The sequence below is a fragment of the Bombina bombina genome, chromosome 2 (assembly GCF_027579735.1).
Source record: "Bombina bombina isolate aBomBom1 chromosome 2, aBomBom1.pri, whole genome shotgun sequence".
Lineage (NCBI taxonomy): Eukaryota > Metazoa > Chordata > Amphibia > Anura > Bombinatoridae > Bombina > Bombina bombina.
Genome location: NC_069500.1, coordinates 763,456,144 through 763,475,984, shown reverse-complemented (window position 1 = coordinate 763,475,984; position 19,841 = coordinate 763,456,144). Strand labels below are relative to the sequence as shown.

The following is a 19,841-nucleotide window of genomic DNA, read 5'->3' as shown; positions in this document are numbered from 1 at the left end:
CAACAAAGCTATATTTAAAATATTAACGCCCTTTTACGTGAATTCTTCTCTCAGCTTGTGTAAATTTGTGACGTCAAGAGCAGATTGCATTTAAGTTCAAAACCATATCCACAAAAAATAAAACCTACTAGGGCCTTTGTAGTTGAGATTAAACATAAAATAATCTGTGGTTGAAAAAATACACAACAAAAAATAAAATTTGTTACTAATATTAAATATTTTTACCTGAAATGTTTGTCTGTCCCAGTTCCGTGAAAGAGAAAACAGCTGATGTGGGTTTGGTTTCCCCTGAGGCAACACAAAGTTTCCGGATCAAATACTGTTTCCCGGGATATCCAACAAATTTTATGCCTTTAGGTATGGTAATTTTTATGTGCACCTTAGAGAATGAATGACACGTTATAGTGCAGGCTAAAGAGAGAAACTGGAAATGGATGTCTATATCAAGCAACTGGAGTTAAATAGAGGGTTTTACCAAGCAATAAAAGGCAAAATACGCAGCATCATATGTACAAAAACAATATCAACCAGACATATCACTTCTTATGAGGTTTATAATGAGTGATAGAAACTATATGTGCATTATCAGAAGAAATAGAAGATATAAACAATATAGGTATTGCATGTAGGAAAAGCACTTCTGGGGAGAGTTACAGGTAAGATGAATCAATAGAAACAAGTAGTTGTATGAAGAATTATGTGAAGTAAATTATGTAGTTTTAGGAAAAAGCTATAGTGAGCAGTATAAGTTTCAAATACTAAACGAAAAGGTACAGAAAGTGTATTAGAAAATAATAATAGGAGGTGTAGGGTCTGTTTAATTGGAGCAATAAAAGACATTGGGGCCAATATATCATTTGTCGGACGGACATGATCCGTTATAGCGGATCATGTCCTCCTAATATCGATAAATGCTGACATTAGATAGAATGAGAGCTGCTTAAATCCTATTGGCTGTTCAAATCAAATTTAGCAGCTCTAATTCCTATTGACTAAATCAAATTTCTCAGCCAATAGGAATGCAAGGGACGTAATTTTGAAACGGCTTCCTTGTATTGAAGATTCAGTGTGATGTCTTCAGGATGGACCCGCTCAGCACCGCCGCCTGGATGAAGATCGTTCAACTTCAAAAACTGTAAGTGGATCTTCGGGGGTTAGTGATAGGTTTTCTTAAGGGTTTTTTGGGTGGGTTTTTTTTTAGATTAGGGTTTGGGCAGCAAAAGAGCTAAATGCCCTTTTAAGGGCAATGCCCATACAAATGCCCTTTACAGGGCAATGGGTAGATTAGGTTTTTTTAGAATTAGGTTTTTTATTTTGGGGGGTTGGTTGGGTGGTGGGTTTTACTGTTGGGGGGGTCTTTGTATTTTTTTTCAGGGAAAATAGCTGATATCTTTGGGGCAATGCCCCACAAAAGGCCCTTTTTTATTTTGGGTGGGCTTTTTTATTTTGATAGGGCTATTAGATTAGGTGTAATTCTATGACTAAGCGCCGATAGTGGCGCGAAACGCATCAGGATTGTCACCATCCTAGACCTCTGTATTGTATTACATACTATATGCAACTTTTAACTTTGGATTATTAAAGATTTATTTTTTTACCCCTTCGAGTGCTCAGGTTCTCTGCTTGTCTAGTAATTCTTTTTTAGTTTGGATAATTTTGTTTGCTATTTTTCGTAATTTAATGTTTGTTATTTTTTGTAATTTAGTCTTTTTTATTTTTTGTAGAGCAGTGTTAGGATCTTTTTAATGTGTATTTTAGTTTTCATTAATTGGTAGTTAGTTTAATTTTAGTTTAATAATTATATTAGTTTAATTGTTAGTTTAAACTTAGTTCTTTTAATTTGACAGGTAAGTTTTAATTTAATTTAAGGTAGGGAAAATGTAATTTTAATATAAAGTTAGGGGGGCGTTAGGTTTAGGGGTTACTAGTTTAATTTAGTTTATTGCGATGCGGGGGGCTTTCGGTTTAGGGGTTAATAGCTTACTTTAGTATATTTCATTGTGGGGGGCTTGCGGTTTAGGGGTTAATAGGTTTATTATAGTCGTGGCAGTGTAGGGCTTAATAACTTTAGTATAGTCGGGGTGATGTGGGTGGGTGGACGGCAGATTAGGGGTTAATAATATTTAAATAGTGTTTGCGATGCAGGAGGGCGGCGGTTTAGGGGTAAATAACTTTATAATAGTGGTGACCATGTGGGGGAGTGGCGGAATAGGGGATAATTTTTTTTTGTGGTGGCGATGTTAGGAGGAGAGGCAGATTAGCGGTTAATAACTTTAATATAGTGTTTGCCATGCGGGAGGGCCTCGGTTTAGGGGTTAATAGGTAGTTTATGGGTGTTAGTGTACTTTGTAGCAGTTTAGTTATGAGTTTTATGTTACAGATTTGTAGCGTAAAACTCATAACTACTGTTTTTAGATTGCGGAAAAACAGATCTTGTCTGTATAGGCTGCAATGCAAGCTTTTTAGCCTCACCGCAAAACTCGTAATGGCAGCGCTATGGAAGTTCCATGAGAAAAAACATAATTTTTACTTGTGCAGGACTGACGTTGCGATACAGGCTAAAAGGCTAAAAGGCTTGCGGTACAGCTATACCGTCAAGACTTGTAATGGCTGCAGTGCTGTTTTAACGCTGAAATGGCCATTTTTTTAGCGTTAAAACACGAACGCACAACTCGTAATCTAGGTGTAACAGAATAAATAAATAGTGTCTCACTTCGTTAATTAAAGCATAAGGTAAGGTAGGCCATAGAGTGTTACATGTAGCATAGTGTTAGGAGATAGGAGATTTATATGTCACCAAATGATACACAGTTTATTTCTGACATGATTAATAAATCTCGGAGTGTAATTTTCTAAATTTATGGGATGGAACTCCGACGAGATCGCTTCCAACTTAACTCTGATGTTTAAATAGTTTGACCAGAAAAAGTATACATTGAAGAAGAAGTCCAATTTCCCTAGTTTAACATAGTGAGGTTTTTCTAGTTGTAAAGTCTTAGGGGGATATTTAGCATGCTTGGTCCGCCCGATGTTTCCGGCTCGCTGGAAACATAAGTTAAGAAGCAGCGGTCGTAAGACGACTGCTCCTTAACTCATGGTGGTGGACTGCAATCTGATCGGGATGATTGACACCCCCTGCTATCAGGCGATTGGCCGTGAATGTCCAGGTGGCGGCATTGCACAAGCATTTCACAAGAGTGTAACTGTACTTTCAAATATCATTTTGATGAGTTTTGTGCAACCTTTTTGTTTTGCGTAACAGTTAACAAGAGCTCTGAAGTTGCGATATCCCGAAGTGTGTTACATTCAACTGCGCTTAAGCAAACGCCTTTACCTTCAACCTGTAATATACATGCTACTTCCGACGCGCGCAAAGAGCTGTGATAAACGCATTTTCACATGTGCACAAAAGTTAGCGCACCACTCATAATTTAGCCCTAAAATGGTTAAAAAATTATATTGCATGTTTCAAGATATTTGACTGGGAATGGCTTAAAAGTGTGAATACTGTATATGTCTATATATGTACATATATGTGTATATATGTATTTATATGTATGCACATACATATTTACACATATAAACACTTACATATATATATATATATATATATATATATATATATATATATATCCAATTAGCACGTGTTCCAGCACTCCAGCTTCAACTAATAATGAAGCACCTGGGTGCAATCCTCAATGGATTGTAGATAAGAGCTAGGAAAGGGAGGGCACTCTCAGGATTTATATACATCAAAGTTAGTTTATTGTTTATAACAACAACGTTAGAAAGTCATAAGGATAGGTCGACGTTTCGGCTTACATAGAAGCCTTCATCAAGACAGATGAACAACTGTTAAACGAAGAAGAAAAAATATCAGATTTAAAAACACAAAACAAAACATCAATACGTAATCCCACCACCAAATTGTTTTTGTGCTAGGACATTGCAACATCTCAGTAACCTCCTATATATGGCTAACTCAATATGGATGAATTACCACAGTGGTCTCTCATATGGCAGCCAGGAAGGAGTAGCCGTGGAAGAAGGCATATTTGCATTCACAGATGAAGATGCGGCACGCATCCTGGAACTATGTGAATCAGAGACAGTTGAGGAGGTGCCATTAAATATCTATTACAAAATATTGAACCTGAGGAGAAAAGAGGTGGACTACAAATTACATGCCAACTACTTCAAGAGGAGAATGATCCCTCGAGGATTTAGGGTAAGAAACTCGCCAACTATTGGTAGAAACAATACAGAATTCTGCCGCAAGTGGTGCTACATAGCGAACAAATGTTCATTGGACTGGATCCTCCTAGTCATTGAGGAGGTGACTCGTCTAAAGAAATTAGTAGTAGACGAATTGACCACATTAACCTTATCTAAAGAGAGAATACTGAGAGAAGATACCAATGAAGATTGGATTAACAAACTGACCACACAACTTGACAAATACAAAAAAGAACTTATCAGCTTCAAAAATAAAAAACTAAATACTGTTGAAATGGATTATAGGGAGAAGAGGGTGTACCAATGGCTCTCAGGTAAACAAAATTCCTACAGGCGTAGACGATATGAACGGAGTGCGAATTCCATGGCAAACACAGTGGACACCAGTGGAGGAGAATCCAGTGGGTCAGACAATGCTACTGGAACCACACACAGTGCACAGTTCAAGGACAGGGTGCTTACAAGATCCCAAAGACGGACCACCGTACCGCCAAAAAACGAGGAGGCTTCAAAGAAAAAAGACACAGGCCAGCTACTCGCAGAGGAGGCATGTGGAAGAAAACCACCAAGAAATTGAACAAAAAGGAGGGTGTGGTCATCAATATCAGCAGTAGACCGTTGGACAACTATGAAATCAATATCCTCAGTAGAGGGTTAAGTTTTGTCCCCACTCCAAAGACCAATACTTTTGACTGCTTGGTAGACATCCACAGATTTCAACGTACTTTAAAGTTAAAAGATCATTTTAAGCATTCTCCTCCTACAGGACCTAAACCTGTTCTGTCACGACCTTCAAGCTTTGAACCAAAGACCACCCATCCGACTATTCGAACATTCACAAATATCTGTGTCCGGGACATAGAACACGCCTGTAAGGATGTGACCTCTGGTCAGAAAAACTTGAATAAACTGGAACTTGATGCCCTGTAGAGACTCAAGTCTGATGATACCATAATCATACGCCCAGCTGACAAGGGTGGGGCGGTGGTCGTTATGGACTACACGTACTACAGATCTGAACTGTTAACCCAGTTGAATGACACTATCACATATCAATGTCTAACATTCAATCCTACTCAAGCATACAAAACGATGCTGGATACCAGTCTACAAGTGGCTTACAATAACAACTATATAGATGATACTACTTTGGATTTCCTGACAGTTGACCACCCGAAATATCCAATCATATACACGATCCCGAAAATCCACAAAGATCTGACGAAACCCCCTGGAAGACCAATAGTCTCAGCGGTCGGGTCTTTGTTCCAGAATGTATCAATATACATAGATTTTCATCTCCAGGGCATAGTGAGAAACACAGAGGCCTTTCTACTAGATTCAATACAATTGATACGGATGGTACAAAATGTCACATTTCCTGCTCACTGCATCTTGGTAACCCTAGATGTGAATAGTCTGTATACTATTATCCCGCATGAGCTAGGGATAGAGGCTGTCAGAAGCTTCTTAGTGGCGAGTACAGAGATTGGCTCCTAATGGTATTGACGCATAACTATTTTTGATTTAATGATAAGTACTACCTACAAATGGTCGGGACGGCCATGGGCTCAAGCATGGCGCCATCATACGCCAATCTCTTTATGGCCTGGTTTGAGGAGAAATACATCTTCCTTGACCGTAATCCTCAAGTTCTGTTGTACAAATGCTACATTGACGACCTGTTTGTTGTTTGGGGTGGTACTCAAATGGAATTGGATCTATGGATCAATCAACTCAACACAGCTGAACTCTCGGTTGGATTCAAAAGTGAGCACAGTGATGAACAAATCCACTTCTTGGACCTGTGTATCTTCAAAACAATAACAGAGAATGGATGTAGATTGAATACTACCTTGTATTCTAAACCGACAGACCGGAACACCCTCTTATAAAGTAACAGCTTCCACCCCAGACAATTAAAAACGGGCATCATCAAATCACAACTGTTGAGAGGTATACGAAATAACTCCGATCTCATGAATCAGGCTAAGCAGCTACAGGATATGAAGATGAAATTCATAGAGAGAGGGTACAGCCTGGGACTAGTGGAGCAGGTTCTCAAGGAAGTGTCTCATTTGAACCAATCTTCATTGATTGAAAGGAAACCAAAGACAGGTGAAAATGATAATAAATTAAATTTTGTGACCTCATACAGCCCAGTATCAAATAAAATTGGTGATATTGTTCGCCAGAACTGGCACCTAATAAGGGACGACCACTCTTTGCCTTTTGCTGGATCATCACCACCAAGAGTGGTGCATAGGAGCAACCAGAATCTTCGATCCATGTTGATGAAAACGGATCCGTGGAAGAAACCCCAAATCTGGCTGGCTAATGCCAAGCCAGGATGTTTCAAGTGTGGTAATTGTGTCACATGTAACTCGCTGCTAACTGGTTCTAAGTTTCACCATCCCCATACGAATAAGACCTACCAGATCAGGCATCGCCTAACTTGTACTTCTCAGTTTGTGGTATACTTTTTGACTTGCCCTTGTGGCCGTTATTATGTTGGTAAGACCACCACTACCTTCAGGGAGAGGCTTGCCAATCATAAAAGTGCCATCAGGGCAGCACTGAAGGATGGCAGTGCGGACCAGCCTGTGGCACGCCACTTTCTTGAACACAATCATTCTGTGTCATCCTTGAAAGCAATGCTCATTGACATGGTGATCCCCCCCAGAAGGGGTGGCAACAGGCATAAGGAACTATTATGCTGTGAAAGCCGGTGGATCTATCGGCTGAACACACTCTGCCCACATGGACTTAATATGCATTTAGATTATTCCGTGTTCTATTAAGTTGATTATGCATTTAATAATATATTGTTCTTGACATTTTTTATGAATAGTAGTCACTACTTCTCCCAATAGCTTGTAATATAATTTTATTTATTTTTTTCTCTCTTGTCTCCCTCTCTGCTGGGATGTTACACTGGATGGGTTACCCATTTCAAAACTAAATGATGCGTAGTGGTTTGAGCACTCCCAGTTTGTTGACACTTTGGGGTGCTACCTTGGTGTGTGCCGTCATATGGTTCGTTCTACTATTATATATCCTCTAGTGTTGGCTTTACATACTCCCCCCTCCTAGTGGGACATCCACTTGAGGTGTGTCTAATGGCTGATGGACCCCATATATTGGTTTTGGGTTTCCACATCTGTATACTGGTAGTCATGTCTTTTACTATGTATTTATGGTCGTTTGAGGAACGTTAATTTCTGGGTTTTCACATCTGCACACTGTTAGTCATGTCTTTGACTATGTATTTATGGTCGTTTGAGGTGTGTTTTTGACACACCCCTATTGCCAACCAATGAGAGCCTGGTGATCAGGGCTTAAATAGTTTCCGGTTTCTGTTAATGGCATTATGTTTTGCTGGTGGTGTTGTGTGCGGCTGCAAGTCGCCGTTGTGAGGTAATATAATTTGTCTGCTTCTTAATATTGTGGCCCAAAACATGGGGGTTGTTTATGTTTTTGCTAGGGCTGTGGGCACCACATGTAGTTAACGGTGGGTGTGTAACGCATTAGACATGCAGCTGACATGGGACAATAATCATGCTATAGTGCGGTCTGCTTACATATTGCCCAAGTTTAATCTATATTTGTGGACTGGAAAGTTAGACTACCTATTGAGCTTATACCATGTGGGGCACGTATTAATGGCAGTGTGGATTTGCAAGGTTGTAACTACTGTCAAATGTTGGTAAGGTACATGCGTATATACTTAGGGGGTACTAGTGCAATACTAAGGTTTGCACATGACTGTAGACCTAGTTGAGTCTTTTGAAAGTGTTACGAGTGCAATACTAAGATGTGCACATGCTTGTATACGTGGTTGTGGTTTTCTTTGAAGGTAGGGTCCAGCGTGACTACTGCACGCAATGTCAGGTTGTCAGATGCGAGATAAATGAGCATCAGGAAGTTATATAGTGCCTTTTTGTTGCTAAATGTATAATGTATAATGTATGGTGCACCTATCTGCTTTGAAACATTAGAACAACTGTATATGGTCTCAGAGCCTGAGGCGGTTTCTAATGAGGTATGGGGACTTGCTAGTCTCTTTTGAAGGGTCTTTTATGTATATGGCAGGCCAGCCTATACCGGACTTTGCATAACACATAAACTGTGCAGCCGTATGGTGTTTTACCTACAATTGGGTTACATACGCTTTGTTTGCTTGCTAAGATTATAATATATACCCCACCAGTGTATATCCAGAGTAGATTGAGAGTATTGGAGGGACTGTTTTGTTGTATCTCCTAGCGCTATGTGTATGGGTTTGCCTTATTTTTATTTGTATTTTTTCTATGCTTATTTTCATTATTTGTGGGTTTATTTTTCTGCCTGCAAACAATTTGGTGGTGGGATTACGTATTGATGTTTTGTTTTGTGTTTTTAAATCTGATATTTTTTCTTCTTCGTTTAACAGTTGTTCATCTGTCTTAATGAAGGCTTCTATGTAAGCCGAAACGTCGACCTATCCTTATGACTTTCTAACGTTGTTGTTATAAACAATAAACTAACTTTGATGTATATAAATCCTGAGAGTGCCCTCCCTTTCCTAGCTCTTATATAATTGTATATATATATATATATATATATATATATATATTGGAGCCCTTTCCAGTCAAACACCTTGACATACATCATATCCCATTTAAAAAATGTTATTTTTTTTTTATCAATATTTAAATAATTGTGGCTTTTGGCTCATGCGCAACATATATCTTTTAACCTGGAATATCAGCTATCTTCGGCGTGGTCAAAACATCTATAGGTTGCTCTAGAGCAATGTCGGCCACACTAACCTTTCTATGTTAAATCTGATTTACCAATATATATAGGTGCTATTATTAGTGTGCCACTTGTAATCTAGCAAAATACTGAAGTTATTCCCCACATCTCTCCAGTCAAGGGGATTGCCATGTTTAAATCTAACTTTCACTGCATTCCAGTGTTGATGTGTACAGCAACTCTCCATCAGATACCTGCATTTAAAGCTAGGTTCCAAAATGGCAGTACCCATATTTAGAGGGTGTTGAATGAAATATATTTAGTGTTTACTGTCCCTTTAAAGGAAAGTTCCATAAAAAAAATAGGAAGAACAACTGAGATTTATTTATGAAGCAATATGATTTTTTAGGGTGGGATTCATGGAACATAGAACATTTCTATTGAAAGGACCTCAAAACCTGGCTTTACGACTGAATGCCCATCCCCTCCCCCCCTCCTCCTATCCGCTTCCCTTAGTGCCTTGAGCGTAGTTTGCACTCTATAAGTACCCAATAGATAGATAGAGATAGATAGATAGATAGATAGAAAGCAACAAATTGAGTTATATTTTTAAAACAATAAAAAGCTTGAGCATAATACCATTTCTCTTGTCTTACCTCTGCATGGATAGGCAGGTAGTTATATACTGTAAGTGGTATTTTGATTTGCTCTCCTCGGATTACATGATAAGGTAGTGTGAAGTCAATGAAGAAAGGTTTAAATGTTTTGAGATGAGCTGGTCTGGCTACTCCTAGTCCTTTCTCTACTGACATGCTGATTGCTTCGCTCACCCAGGTAGTAATAGAATCCGGAACTTCTAATCGCAGCTCTCCCTCACCAGTAACATCACTGTAAGCAACGAAGGATCTCATTAAATTATTTATAATATAAATTAACTATTATTTACCCTTTCCCCACCAATCTTAAACGGACAGTGTACAGTGATTTTTTATTCTCTCCTTTAATGTGTTCTCTAGGATCCATTTACCCACTGGAGTCTATTACGTTATTTACATTAGCTAATTTACTTTTGACTGTTGTATCCCCACCTATACTGAATATTTCAATACTTAAGTACTGATTACAGAAAAGCTATGTAAACAAAAACTTTTAGAAGAAATTACACTCAGAATAGGGGTGGGACAGAGATATACTAAAATTTTCATTTTCCATTGCTCTCTACAAATATTGGTCTCACTATGTATAGCGATATAAGATAAGAAGTATATTGTGTAAATATGGAGAGACAGGGGCGAAACTACAGGGGGTGCAGAGGTCGCAATTGCGACTGGGCCCCCAAGAGTGGGGGCCCAGCTTCCAATTTTTACAATAAAAAACGTTGACCTGCCACTGCCTGCACTGATATCAGGTGAGTGTGACATGATACTTCACTAGTGTCTCTGACTACAGGGGTTAGTGTTTCTGTTTTACCCATTGGTGTTTATATGTGTGTATGTGACTGTGTGTGTATTTATGCATGTATGTGTGTGTGTGTATGTTTGTGGCACCAGCAAATTACAGACCTTATTACTACAGCATGGGGGGGCGGGGGGTAAACAGTGTCACTATAAAGTACCACTATATATAGTACGGGGGGCTAGACTATGTCACAGACTACTGTGGTCACTCTATAAAGTAATGGGGCGGGTAGGGTCAGGCCAGCCATCTCACCGGCAGATTACAGACTGTGTCACTGACTCACTATATACAGTACTGGTGGGTTAAACAGTGTCACTATATACAGTAATAGGGGGTCAGACCATCTCACAGACTGTGGGCACAGGGTACCTCCTTTTGCAGACATGTAATCTGATTCACATTTTTTTTTCTGTGTTAAATGTAAAAAAAAAAAATGATATGTATCAAATTCACTTTTTTTTTTTGGGGGGGAGGGGCTCTTCTTAGATTCTTGCACCTGGGCCCTGTGGTTTCTAGTTACACCTCTGTGGAGAGATAAAGGTAATGCTCTCCTGGGAAGCTCAGCTCATTTATAATGATAAATAAGAAAAATAAATTTAAAGGACCAGTCAACACAGTCGATTTGCATAATCAACAAATGCAAGATAACAAGACAATGCAATAGCACTTGGGGGTCAATTTATCAAAGCGTTAATCTCATTCACCGGCATCAATACGCTCGCCAAAAATTGCTGAATAGGATCTGAAATGTATGTATTATTCCAAAATTCTTACCTGACATTGAAGCAATGCCATATCCAGGTGTGAGGGAAAAATGTCCGCTTTCTCTTCTCAATTCTGTAACAATAATTTAAATATAATTACAAATATATATATATAAAGTTAATATATATATAATTATACTGTCAACACACAAAACATTATGGGCTAGGTTACAATTGGCGCTGTTTTTTTTTTCTCGATCGCAAAATCTCTGCTAGATTTAAGCTTTTTGCACTAGTCGGGATGCATTCGTATTATAAGTTTTAAGAAAATATTTTGCGCTAGCACTAACCCGAATAGCGCGAAAATCATAACAAGTTTTCGTGTGCTCATGCATATTTTCCCCCATAGAAAGCAATGGAGCAAACACCATTGCAATTTCGCATTCCCAATAGAAGTCAATGGAGAAAAAGAAATTGTTGGAAAAAATACCCATCGGGCAAACAACATAGCATATTTGCATTAGCAAATGTGCAATATTTACAGGAAATACATAGTTAAAATCTTTATTAAATATGAATATTGCATAAATATGTTTTATCATGTTTTCCTCTACCTCATGTCAAATGGCTCTAATGCACTTATATATATGTTTATATTTGTGTACATATATGTTAATGTTTTTATATGTGTATATATGACTGTAAATACATATATACACATATAAATACATTAATATATATGTACACAAATATAGACATATATATTAATTGTTACACATATTTAACAGACTACGATTTATGCTGACACTTATGTGGATTTTTTGTATACATGTACTTTTGATCTAATTTTTGTGAAGGTCTCTGGTTAGCGCTGTGTATTTTCTCATTTTTCTTATGCTCATTAGTTTGTGGATAATGTGTATGTTTATTTAGGGGTTCATACTTATATCCTTTCTTATACTATAGCTGCTTCCGATTCCTCACTGAGTGATATCATGGTTATTATATATATGTGCACATTTGCATTAAACTTTTGATGCATTTTTAACACATTTATTTTATTTCTAATAAGGGTCTTTGTAGCACCACCTAGGACCTCTCCTGACTAGGGGTTACACCTGTTGGGACCGATCCATTTTCTTTCTTTTATATATATATATATATATATATATACATACATACATACACACATACTGTCACGTCGCTCCGCTTCCTTTCCTGTGGCTGTTGCCACGGATGCAGTCGGCTCTTTCCAGTTGCTGGGGTGGTTGCTATTACACTTTCTATTCTCTGACGAAGAAGTGTTGTATCACTTCGAAACGCGTAAGAATTTGAAGAAAGCGGGCGGACTTCTAAGTTCCAATACGGCATTTTCTGATCCAAAAGAAAATAATTTCACAGAAAAACTTTCAACTAGCACTTCAGCAAGGTGGTAAAGTATAATAAGCATTTACAACTCTGACTGAATTGCATCCAGGCTATATTTTATCAGTAACAATTAGCCACAACACCTACCACCTTGCCTATTAATTTATATCGGACCTATTGTGACCATATATACTCAGAGTCACACAATTGACAGCATATAAAGTACCCCATTTTTAGGGGCTATATATAAGTTTTTTAAAAAACGGCCTTTAACCAGACACACAGTGTCATCAACTACAAGGAATAAGAAAACAAAGATATTCTATGTGCCTTTATCTTACCTCATAAATGATTGAGGTTGACAAATGTAAGCATAACTGATCGTGTAAAATAAACACCATTTTTATCTTAACTGTATTACGCTATGTATTTGTCTTTTATTTCTCCTTTATGATCCATGGAATGATCTGATACAAGATAAAGATCCTTACCACCATAAGGAAAAGAAAAGAAAAGAGTCCAGGAGTCTCCATTACTGTTTGTCAAATTACATCCAGCTGTAACATCCTCACAAGAGAGTCCAGGATTTCCATTAAAGGCATACTGCAGAAATTGCAAGACTACACAATTCAAAAGAAAAGAAAAGTTTTTTTCATCTCGACAAGAGTCCAAGAACCATCTGTAAACCCCCAAAAAAGGCTGACACCTTACCTCATAGGATTGAGGTACTTTCTGGTAAGCACATCTTACTTACCCTAGAAGGATAAAAACTGTTGAAGCATAAGAAATAACTTGAGCTCAAAACCAATTTTATGGACATATGTACTTTATTTTTACTTTTATTTGTATGACATATCAATCAGCAATACATTGATATTTACAATACTTCAATTTATTGATCAATAGCAATCAGCTGTGCGCCATTACTTGATTTTCTCTTTCTATTAACAATATATATATATATATATACATACATACATACACACATACTGTCACGTCGCTCCGCTTCCTTTCCTGTGGCTGTTGCCACGGATGCAGTCGGCTCTTTCCAGTTGCTGGGGTGGTTGCTATGGACGCAGCAGTGCTCTGGGCGCACTTGCTGCGACGTCATCCCTCTGAGCCTCCTGGAACTGTTCCTTGGCGCAAACCTGGGGCTATGTAAGTACCTCTGTTCTCTACTTACATTATTATTATTATCGGTTATTTGTAGAGCGCCAATAGATTCCGCAGCGCTATACATTGCCCAAGTATAGGTGTTACTTTTCGTGCTCCTGGGTGCTGTGTACTTTATTACTGGATTGCTATTACCTTACTGAACTCTGCCTGTCTGACTACTCGGCTTGTTTAACCCTTAAAGTGCTGTATTGCAATTACGTTACTGAACTCTGCCTGTCTGACTACTCTGCTTGCTTAAAGTGAATGTAAACTCAGTGGCTACCGTTGACAGCGCTTTAGTCGTAATTTAAAAAAAAGGTTACTTTCATTCATCATTATTTTAACAATTCATTTGTTTGCTTTTATTTTACCTTTATCTCCCGTCGCTATTAGTATTAATCCTCTGCCCGCCATTTTACCTTTTAGATTGACAGTTTATGCCAAACATTGCCATCCAATCATTTAACCCCCCCCCAGGGGGACCAAACCCCTTTTCCTTACGTCAGTTGATCCAAATGTGCCTGCGTTAGCCAGCAAATCTTCAATTCCACTTGTGCGCACGTTCACGCTTCACACATGCGCTTTAGCAATTTTCTCGATATTAGAAATGTATTGAACAATCGTAGTTCATCAAGGTAAGTAGCAATCATATCACTGCTGTTTGCAAATCATATATAATGATTCTGTAAACGTAATTGAATGCCTAAAATATATTTGTGGTGCATATTGTAGATTCATTGTGCACTTTACAGTGTGCACTTCGTTAGAATAATGTTTTTAAATTTTAAATGACAATATATATTGTAATGTTTTGTTTTCAAACAACAAATATTGCAGAGATATGTTCTCTTACTTATTACTCTATTTCGTTGGTTAAAAACTAATGATTTTATACATTGTGCACTTCTTATCTTTTTTTTGGGGGAGGGGGGAGACGAATATATATTGCAATGCAATCTGTTGTAAAAGTAATAAGTATTGCAAACATATCTTACAATACTTACCAGTAAATATTGTAGTTGAAAGGAGGAACAAAGTGGCTGCTGCATTCGATGCCACAATAGTATTCAATGAATGTATTCATTCATTGAATACTATGTAGGTATTGAACGGAATTGCTGTGGAACGCATGCGCAGTAGTTTTTCTACACGGGAGCGCACTTTGCGATTGTGTAAACAGCGGGTGGGACTGCTCCATACGTAACACGGAGTAAAATTAGTAAGTAGCGGATGGGAGGAGCTGGCCATGAAAATGGACCAAATTTTGAGAGATAAATATAACATTTATTTAATATTTTTTAATAAAACAAAAACAGTGGTTTTAAGAATATATACACAAGGAATTGATATGCAACAGACAAAAGATGAAAATTGACATTCACTTTAACCCCTAAAGTACTGGATTGTTATACTGTTGCTGAACTCTGCCTGCCTCACCACTCTGCCTGCTTAACCCCTTAACTGTTGGATTGCTATACTGGTACCGAACTCTGCCTGCCTGACCATTCTATTGGTTTACCCCTGAACTGTTATATTACTGGATTTCCTTTTGTTACTGACTTCTGCCTGTTCCTGGTCCTTCTATTGGTTTACCCCTGAACTGCCTTACTACTGGATTTCCTTCCTGTTGCCGCTAAGGACTACCCTGCCTTCTTCTTATCCCTGCTTACCTCATTTTACAAACTTTCTCTGCTCTGGGATATTTCCTATCATTCCATTTGATGCCGGGATAAGAAGACTACCGGACAGGTTTTGTCTGATAGAGGAATATCCCATGAGCATTACACAAACATACAAATGCATCTTTAGCAATGTATATGTATGTGTCTCAATGTTAATCTTTGAGCCCTTATAACTTTTTTGTGCAATATTTTTTTTTTATTATTTTTATTAGACAGTGTTAATATGAGTGTAACTGTACTTTGTAATGTATTTTTGATGTGTTTTGTGCAACTTTTTTGTCTCTGAAAACAGTTAACCACAGCTCTGAGATCGTGGTAAGGATTGAAGCGTAAATGGTGATTGCGCTAGGGCAATCATGATTTTGCTCAACTTGTAATATCAGCGCAATAAAAAAGGCTTGCAAAAAGATGATATCACTTGCGCAAAACCGTTTGTGCCTCACTTGTAATCTAGCCCTATGTGTCTATCGGTCTATCTATCTAACTATCATCTATTTATATATTTTTGTTAGGGTTTTAACCACATGGTCCCACACACATGGCTTTAAACCATATGGTTGCCAGAAACAAGCATATGACATTATTTTAACCCTTTTATCACCATGAAATTCTTGGTTTTCTGGACAACATGCATAATCTAGGGATTTTAATCTATCATTGCCTGCACATGAATCAGAAGATTATTTATGCCCACTGGGCCAAGCCACCCATTGGAGAAAGGCAGGAACTTCAAACTGTCTACAGAACTAGGAAACCCCTACTACAAAGTATACAGTTTTGCCATGAGAAGACATGGCAGAGAAAAAGGAAAAGCAGACCAAAAGAAAACTACCATCTAGGAAGGGCAACATTAGAGAAATAATGGATTTATAGAGGTCCCAGTAATTTTTCTAATGAGAAAAATTACAAATGCCTCTTAGGCAATCCCACAAGATGTTCCTTTGTAAATATAACAAATTGATCAAAGAAGCCTTTACTAAAGGGATTATAGACCAAAAAGAGTTCAATTTCTTAGAAGTAAAACAACCCAGGGTAGCCACACTTTATTTACTTCCAAAAATACATAAAAACCTAACTAAACCACCAGGGAGGCCGATAGTATCAGGTATCGGCTCTCTCATTGAAAAGGCAAGTAAATATGTTGAAGCAAGGTTAAGACACATAGTTGAGTCACTTCCATCTCATACTAGAGATACGATGCATATACTGAATAAAATAGAAGAAGTTGAAATCAAATCAGAGACCATTTTAGTCACATGTGATGTAGAATCACTCTACACCAGTATCCAAACAGACTGGGGTTGTAGAGCTATCACACACTTTCTACAAAGAGAAAGAAATATATCTAATGAATTAAACGATTTCTTGATTTCACTTCTTAAATTCGTCCTGACTCACAATTATTTCGTTTTTGATGATAGGTTTTTCCTACAAATATGTGGTACTGCCATGGGCAGTTCACTTGCTGAATCACATTGAGAAAGACTGTGCAACAGCTGAAACATGTTTGTGTAGTTCAACTTGTTTTTAAACTACTTTTATTACTCAACTTATACCACTTATAATTATTTTTGCTGCATTAACTGTTGCCTCATGCTACCCCTGACACCTGAAGCCGATGGTTCCTGATATCGGCCAAGAATACAGGGGGTGACATGATAGCAGCAGTGCAGTAATTGTGGTGTACCTTTATGTAATATATCTGTGTGGGTAATGATAGGTGATGTTTATGACCTTAGTCATTAATTTTTAAATAAATTCCTTAATAAAGATTATAGGTTTTAATACCAGTATATACATTTATTATTCGCTAGCAGATATTTCATGCTGTAATTTTACAGCTTATTACAAGTGATAGGTGTAAGAGTGCTTAATATCCCCTCTATACTCTCCCATTTCCTTTTCCTATTTTTTGACTGCCATGGGCACGTCATGTGCCCCCACATTATCAAATATGTATCTGGGCTGGTGGGAAGAGACGGTAGTGTTTCATGAAACTATGGAACATTTTACAACTCATATCTCCCACTGGTCCAGATATATAGACAATATATTCTTAATGTGGAATGGCCCTGAGAATTTGCTGCTATACTTTATTAAGACCCTAAATAATAACCCTTTTGGGTTATATTTAACATCTACAATTAATAAAAATAAAGTAGAATTCTTAGATCTCACTATCAACAAGAATGAAGTGAATCTAACCACTGACACATACAGAAAACCAACTGCCACAAACAATATTCTTCATGCAAGCAGTTATCATCATTCCTCAACAATAAGAGGATTACCAGTGGGGGAATATCTACGTTTGAAAAGAAATTGTAGTACATATGAAAGCTTTAAAGCAGCAGCACTAGAACTAAGAGAAAGACTCTTGAAAAGAGGATACTCTAAAAAATCCCTTACTAAAGCCTACAACAGAGCACTACTCAAAAACAGAAAAGAACTACTTACCCCCAAAATCAAAGAACAATCTGATACCTTAAGAATGGTATCTACCTTCTCACAAGCAAGTAGTCATATCAACAAAATCATTAATAAACATTGGCACGTACTACAAGCAGATGAGTCACTTAAATCCTTAATCCCTGAGAAACCAGCATTCACGTATAGAAGGGGTACAAACATTAATGGCACTCTCACAAATAGTCACTTTGACAGAAATCAAAATAAACCTCCTATATATAAAGGCTCAATAGCATGTAACAACTGCAGAGTCTGTCAACATATGCTGAAAACACAAACAGTTACAGACAGATTTAATAAGACATGGAAAATTAAGGATTTTATAAACTGTAAAAGTACAAATGCGATCTATTGCATATCGTGCAGCTGTAATTTATATTACATAGGAATGACTACCAGAAGTATGGGGATACGTTTAACAGAAAAACCTCAGTAATATAAGAACAGCCAAAAAGGATTTAGAAGATGGTAAAAAAAATCACCAGTGTTGCAAGACACTTCTTACAATCCCATAATGGCAATACTAAAACCCTTAAATGTTAGGGAATAGAAAGACTGAGACCAGGAATTCGGGGAGGTGAAACAGAACAGAGATTACTCAAAATGGAAACTAAGTGGATTTTCAATCTCAATACTGTCATTCCACATGGAATGAATGAGAATAATAATTATTGGGTTTACCTATAAAGAACATTATATATATAGAGAGGTTCTATAACGTATAGTGTTAATAGAGAGGTTCTACTACTAAATATAGGATTGATCAAGGAAGAGATAGATAAGAGTGGGATATTTATTTTGCCCCCTCTCTTTTTCTCTTTTCTTTCGCTGTCTATACAGAAATGATAGAACTATAACCTAGGGATAGCATCTATAATTCTTGATTTATAACTGATGAAAAACCACACCAATGATAGTGGTCATGAGTTTGAAAAATCTATTTGTCTATCATAACAAATAAAGGATTTATTCAATATACTTAAATTGAGACTTTAATAGATAATAAGATCTTCGTGCAAAATAATTTTTTGTACCTAAGAGATATACACACTGATATATCTATTATAAAAAGTGCCTTTAAGAAATGTATAACTCCCACTTCATTTACAGGAACATCAAGAAATCAAAAAGCTATAGAAAAGTATAAGTGATTTCACTACCCTATCCCTTGAAGGTACTAACCTAATCTATAAAATATACCTTATTTATCCATGTTTATCCAACCCGATTTTATCTGAGTGGGCTTATAAATTATCAGCTATCGCCACACATATTGAACAACTAATCAGTATTTTGTTGTATATTAAGCCTCTTCACATATATACGTTCTAGCCCATTTTGTATTGAATCCATACTATAGAAAACGTCAGGAGTAAGTAATCGCCCACGTCCCCTAAATCTAAAGCCTCAAGTCCGGAACTGAGGTATTATAACTGTTTTTGAATAACATATTATTTGGCAGTGACTGTATACAATCTGTGTTCACAATACCCTACGGACAGTATTAGAAATTATCGGAGTAGGATAGGTGGAGGCTCATACCAATTACAGTACAGGATTGGTCACACGGCAACATCAAATGTCACTGAACCCAACCTATCAGAACTACATATCTACCGGCATCTAATACGTGAGAAAGGGTGTGTGAAAATAGCAACACAGGATTGGATACTAACAGTTAACTGAACCCAACCTATTAGAGCTACATGTTTACCGGCATCTAATACGTGAGAAAGGGTGTGTGAAAATAGCAACACAGGATTGGATGCTAACAGTTAACAAGGTCCATATAAGACCGCAATTAGTAAGGCTTCGGCTTGATCATTTTGATGAGACTTAGCATTGAGAAAGGCCGGGAGATCGGCTGAAACGCGTTTGCAAACATTACTATATCCATAACTAATTTATTTTAAGTATCCGTGTTATCACTTCTGTCACCTGAAGCTGACGTTTCCTGCTATCGGCCAGGAAACAGGGAAGTGATACACGCTAGTCTTCAGGGTAGAGTGTTGTGTATAGAGTGGAATAAAGA

General features: G+C 37.5%; 1 protein-coding gene across 1 annotated transcript in view; it reads right to left on the bottom strand.

The window, feature by feature from the left end:
• CPAMD8 (C3 and PZP like alpha-2-macroglobulin domain containing 8) overlaps positions 1–19,841 on the bottom strand; it is a 276,510-nt gene that overhangs the window by 112,531 nt on the left and 144,138 nt on the right. The window contains exons 19-21 of the mRNA XM_053702891.1: positions 11,206–11,268; positions 9,630–9,861; positions 226–379 (exon numbers count right to left, since the gene is read on the bottom strand). Coding sequence (XP_053558866.1) covers positions 226–379; positions 9,630–9,861; positions 11,206–11,268 — 449 coding nt within the window. The remainder of the gene's footprint in view (positions 1–225; positions 380–9,629; positions 9,862–11,205; positions 11,269–19,841) is intronic.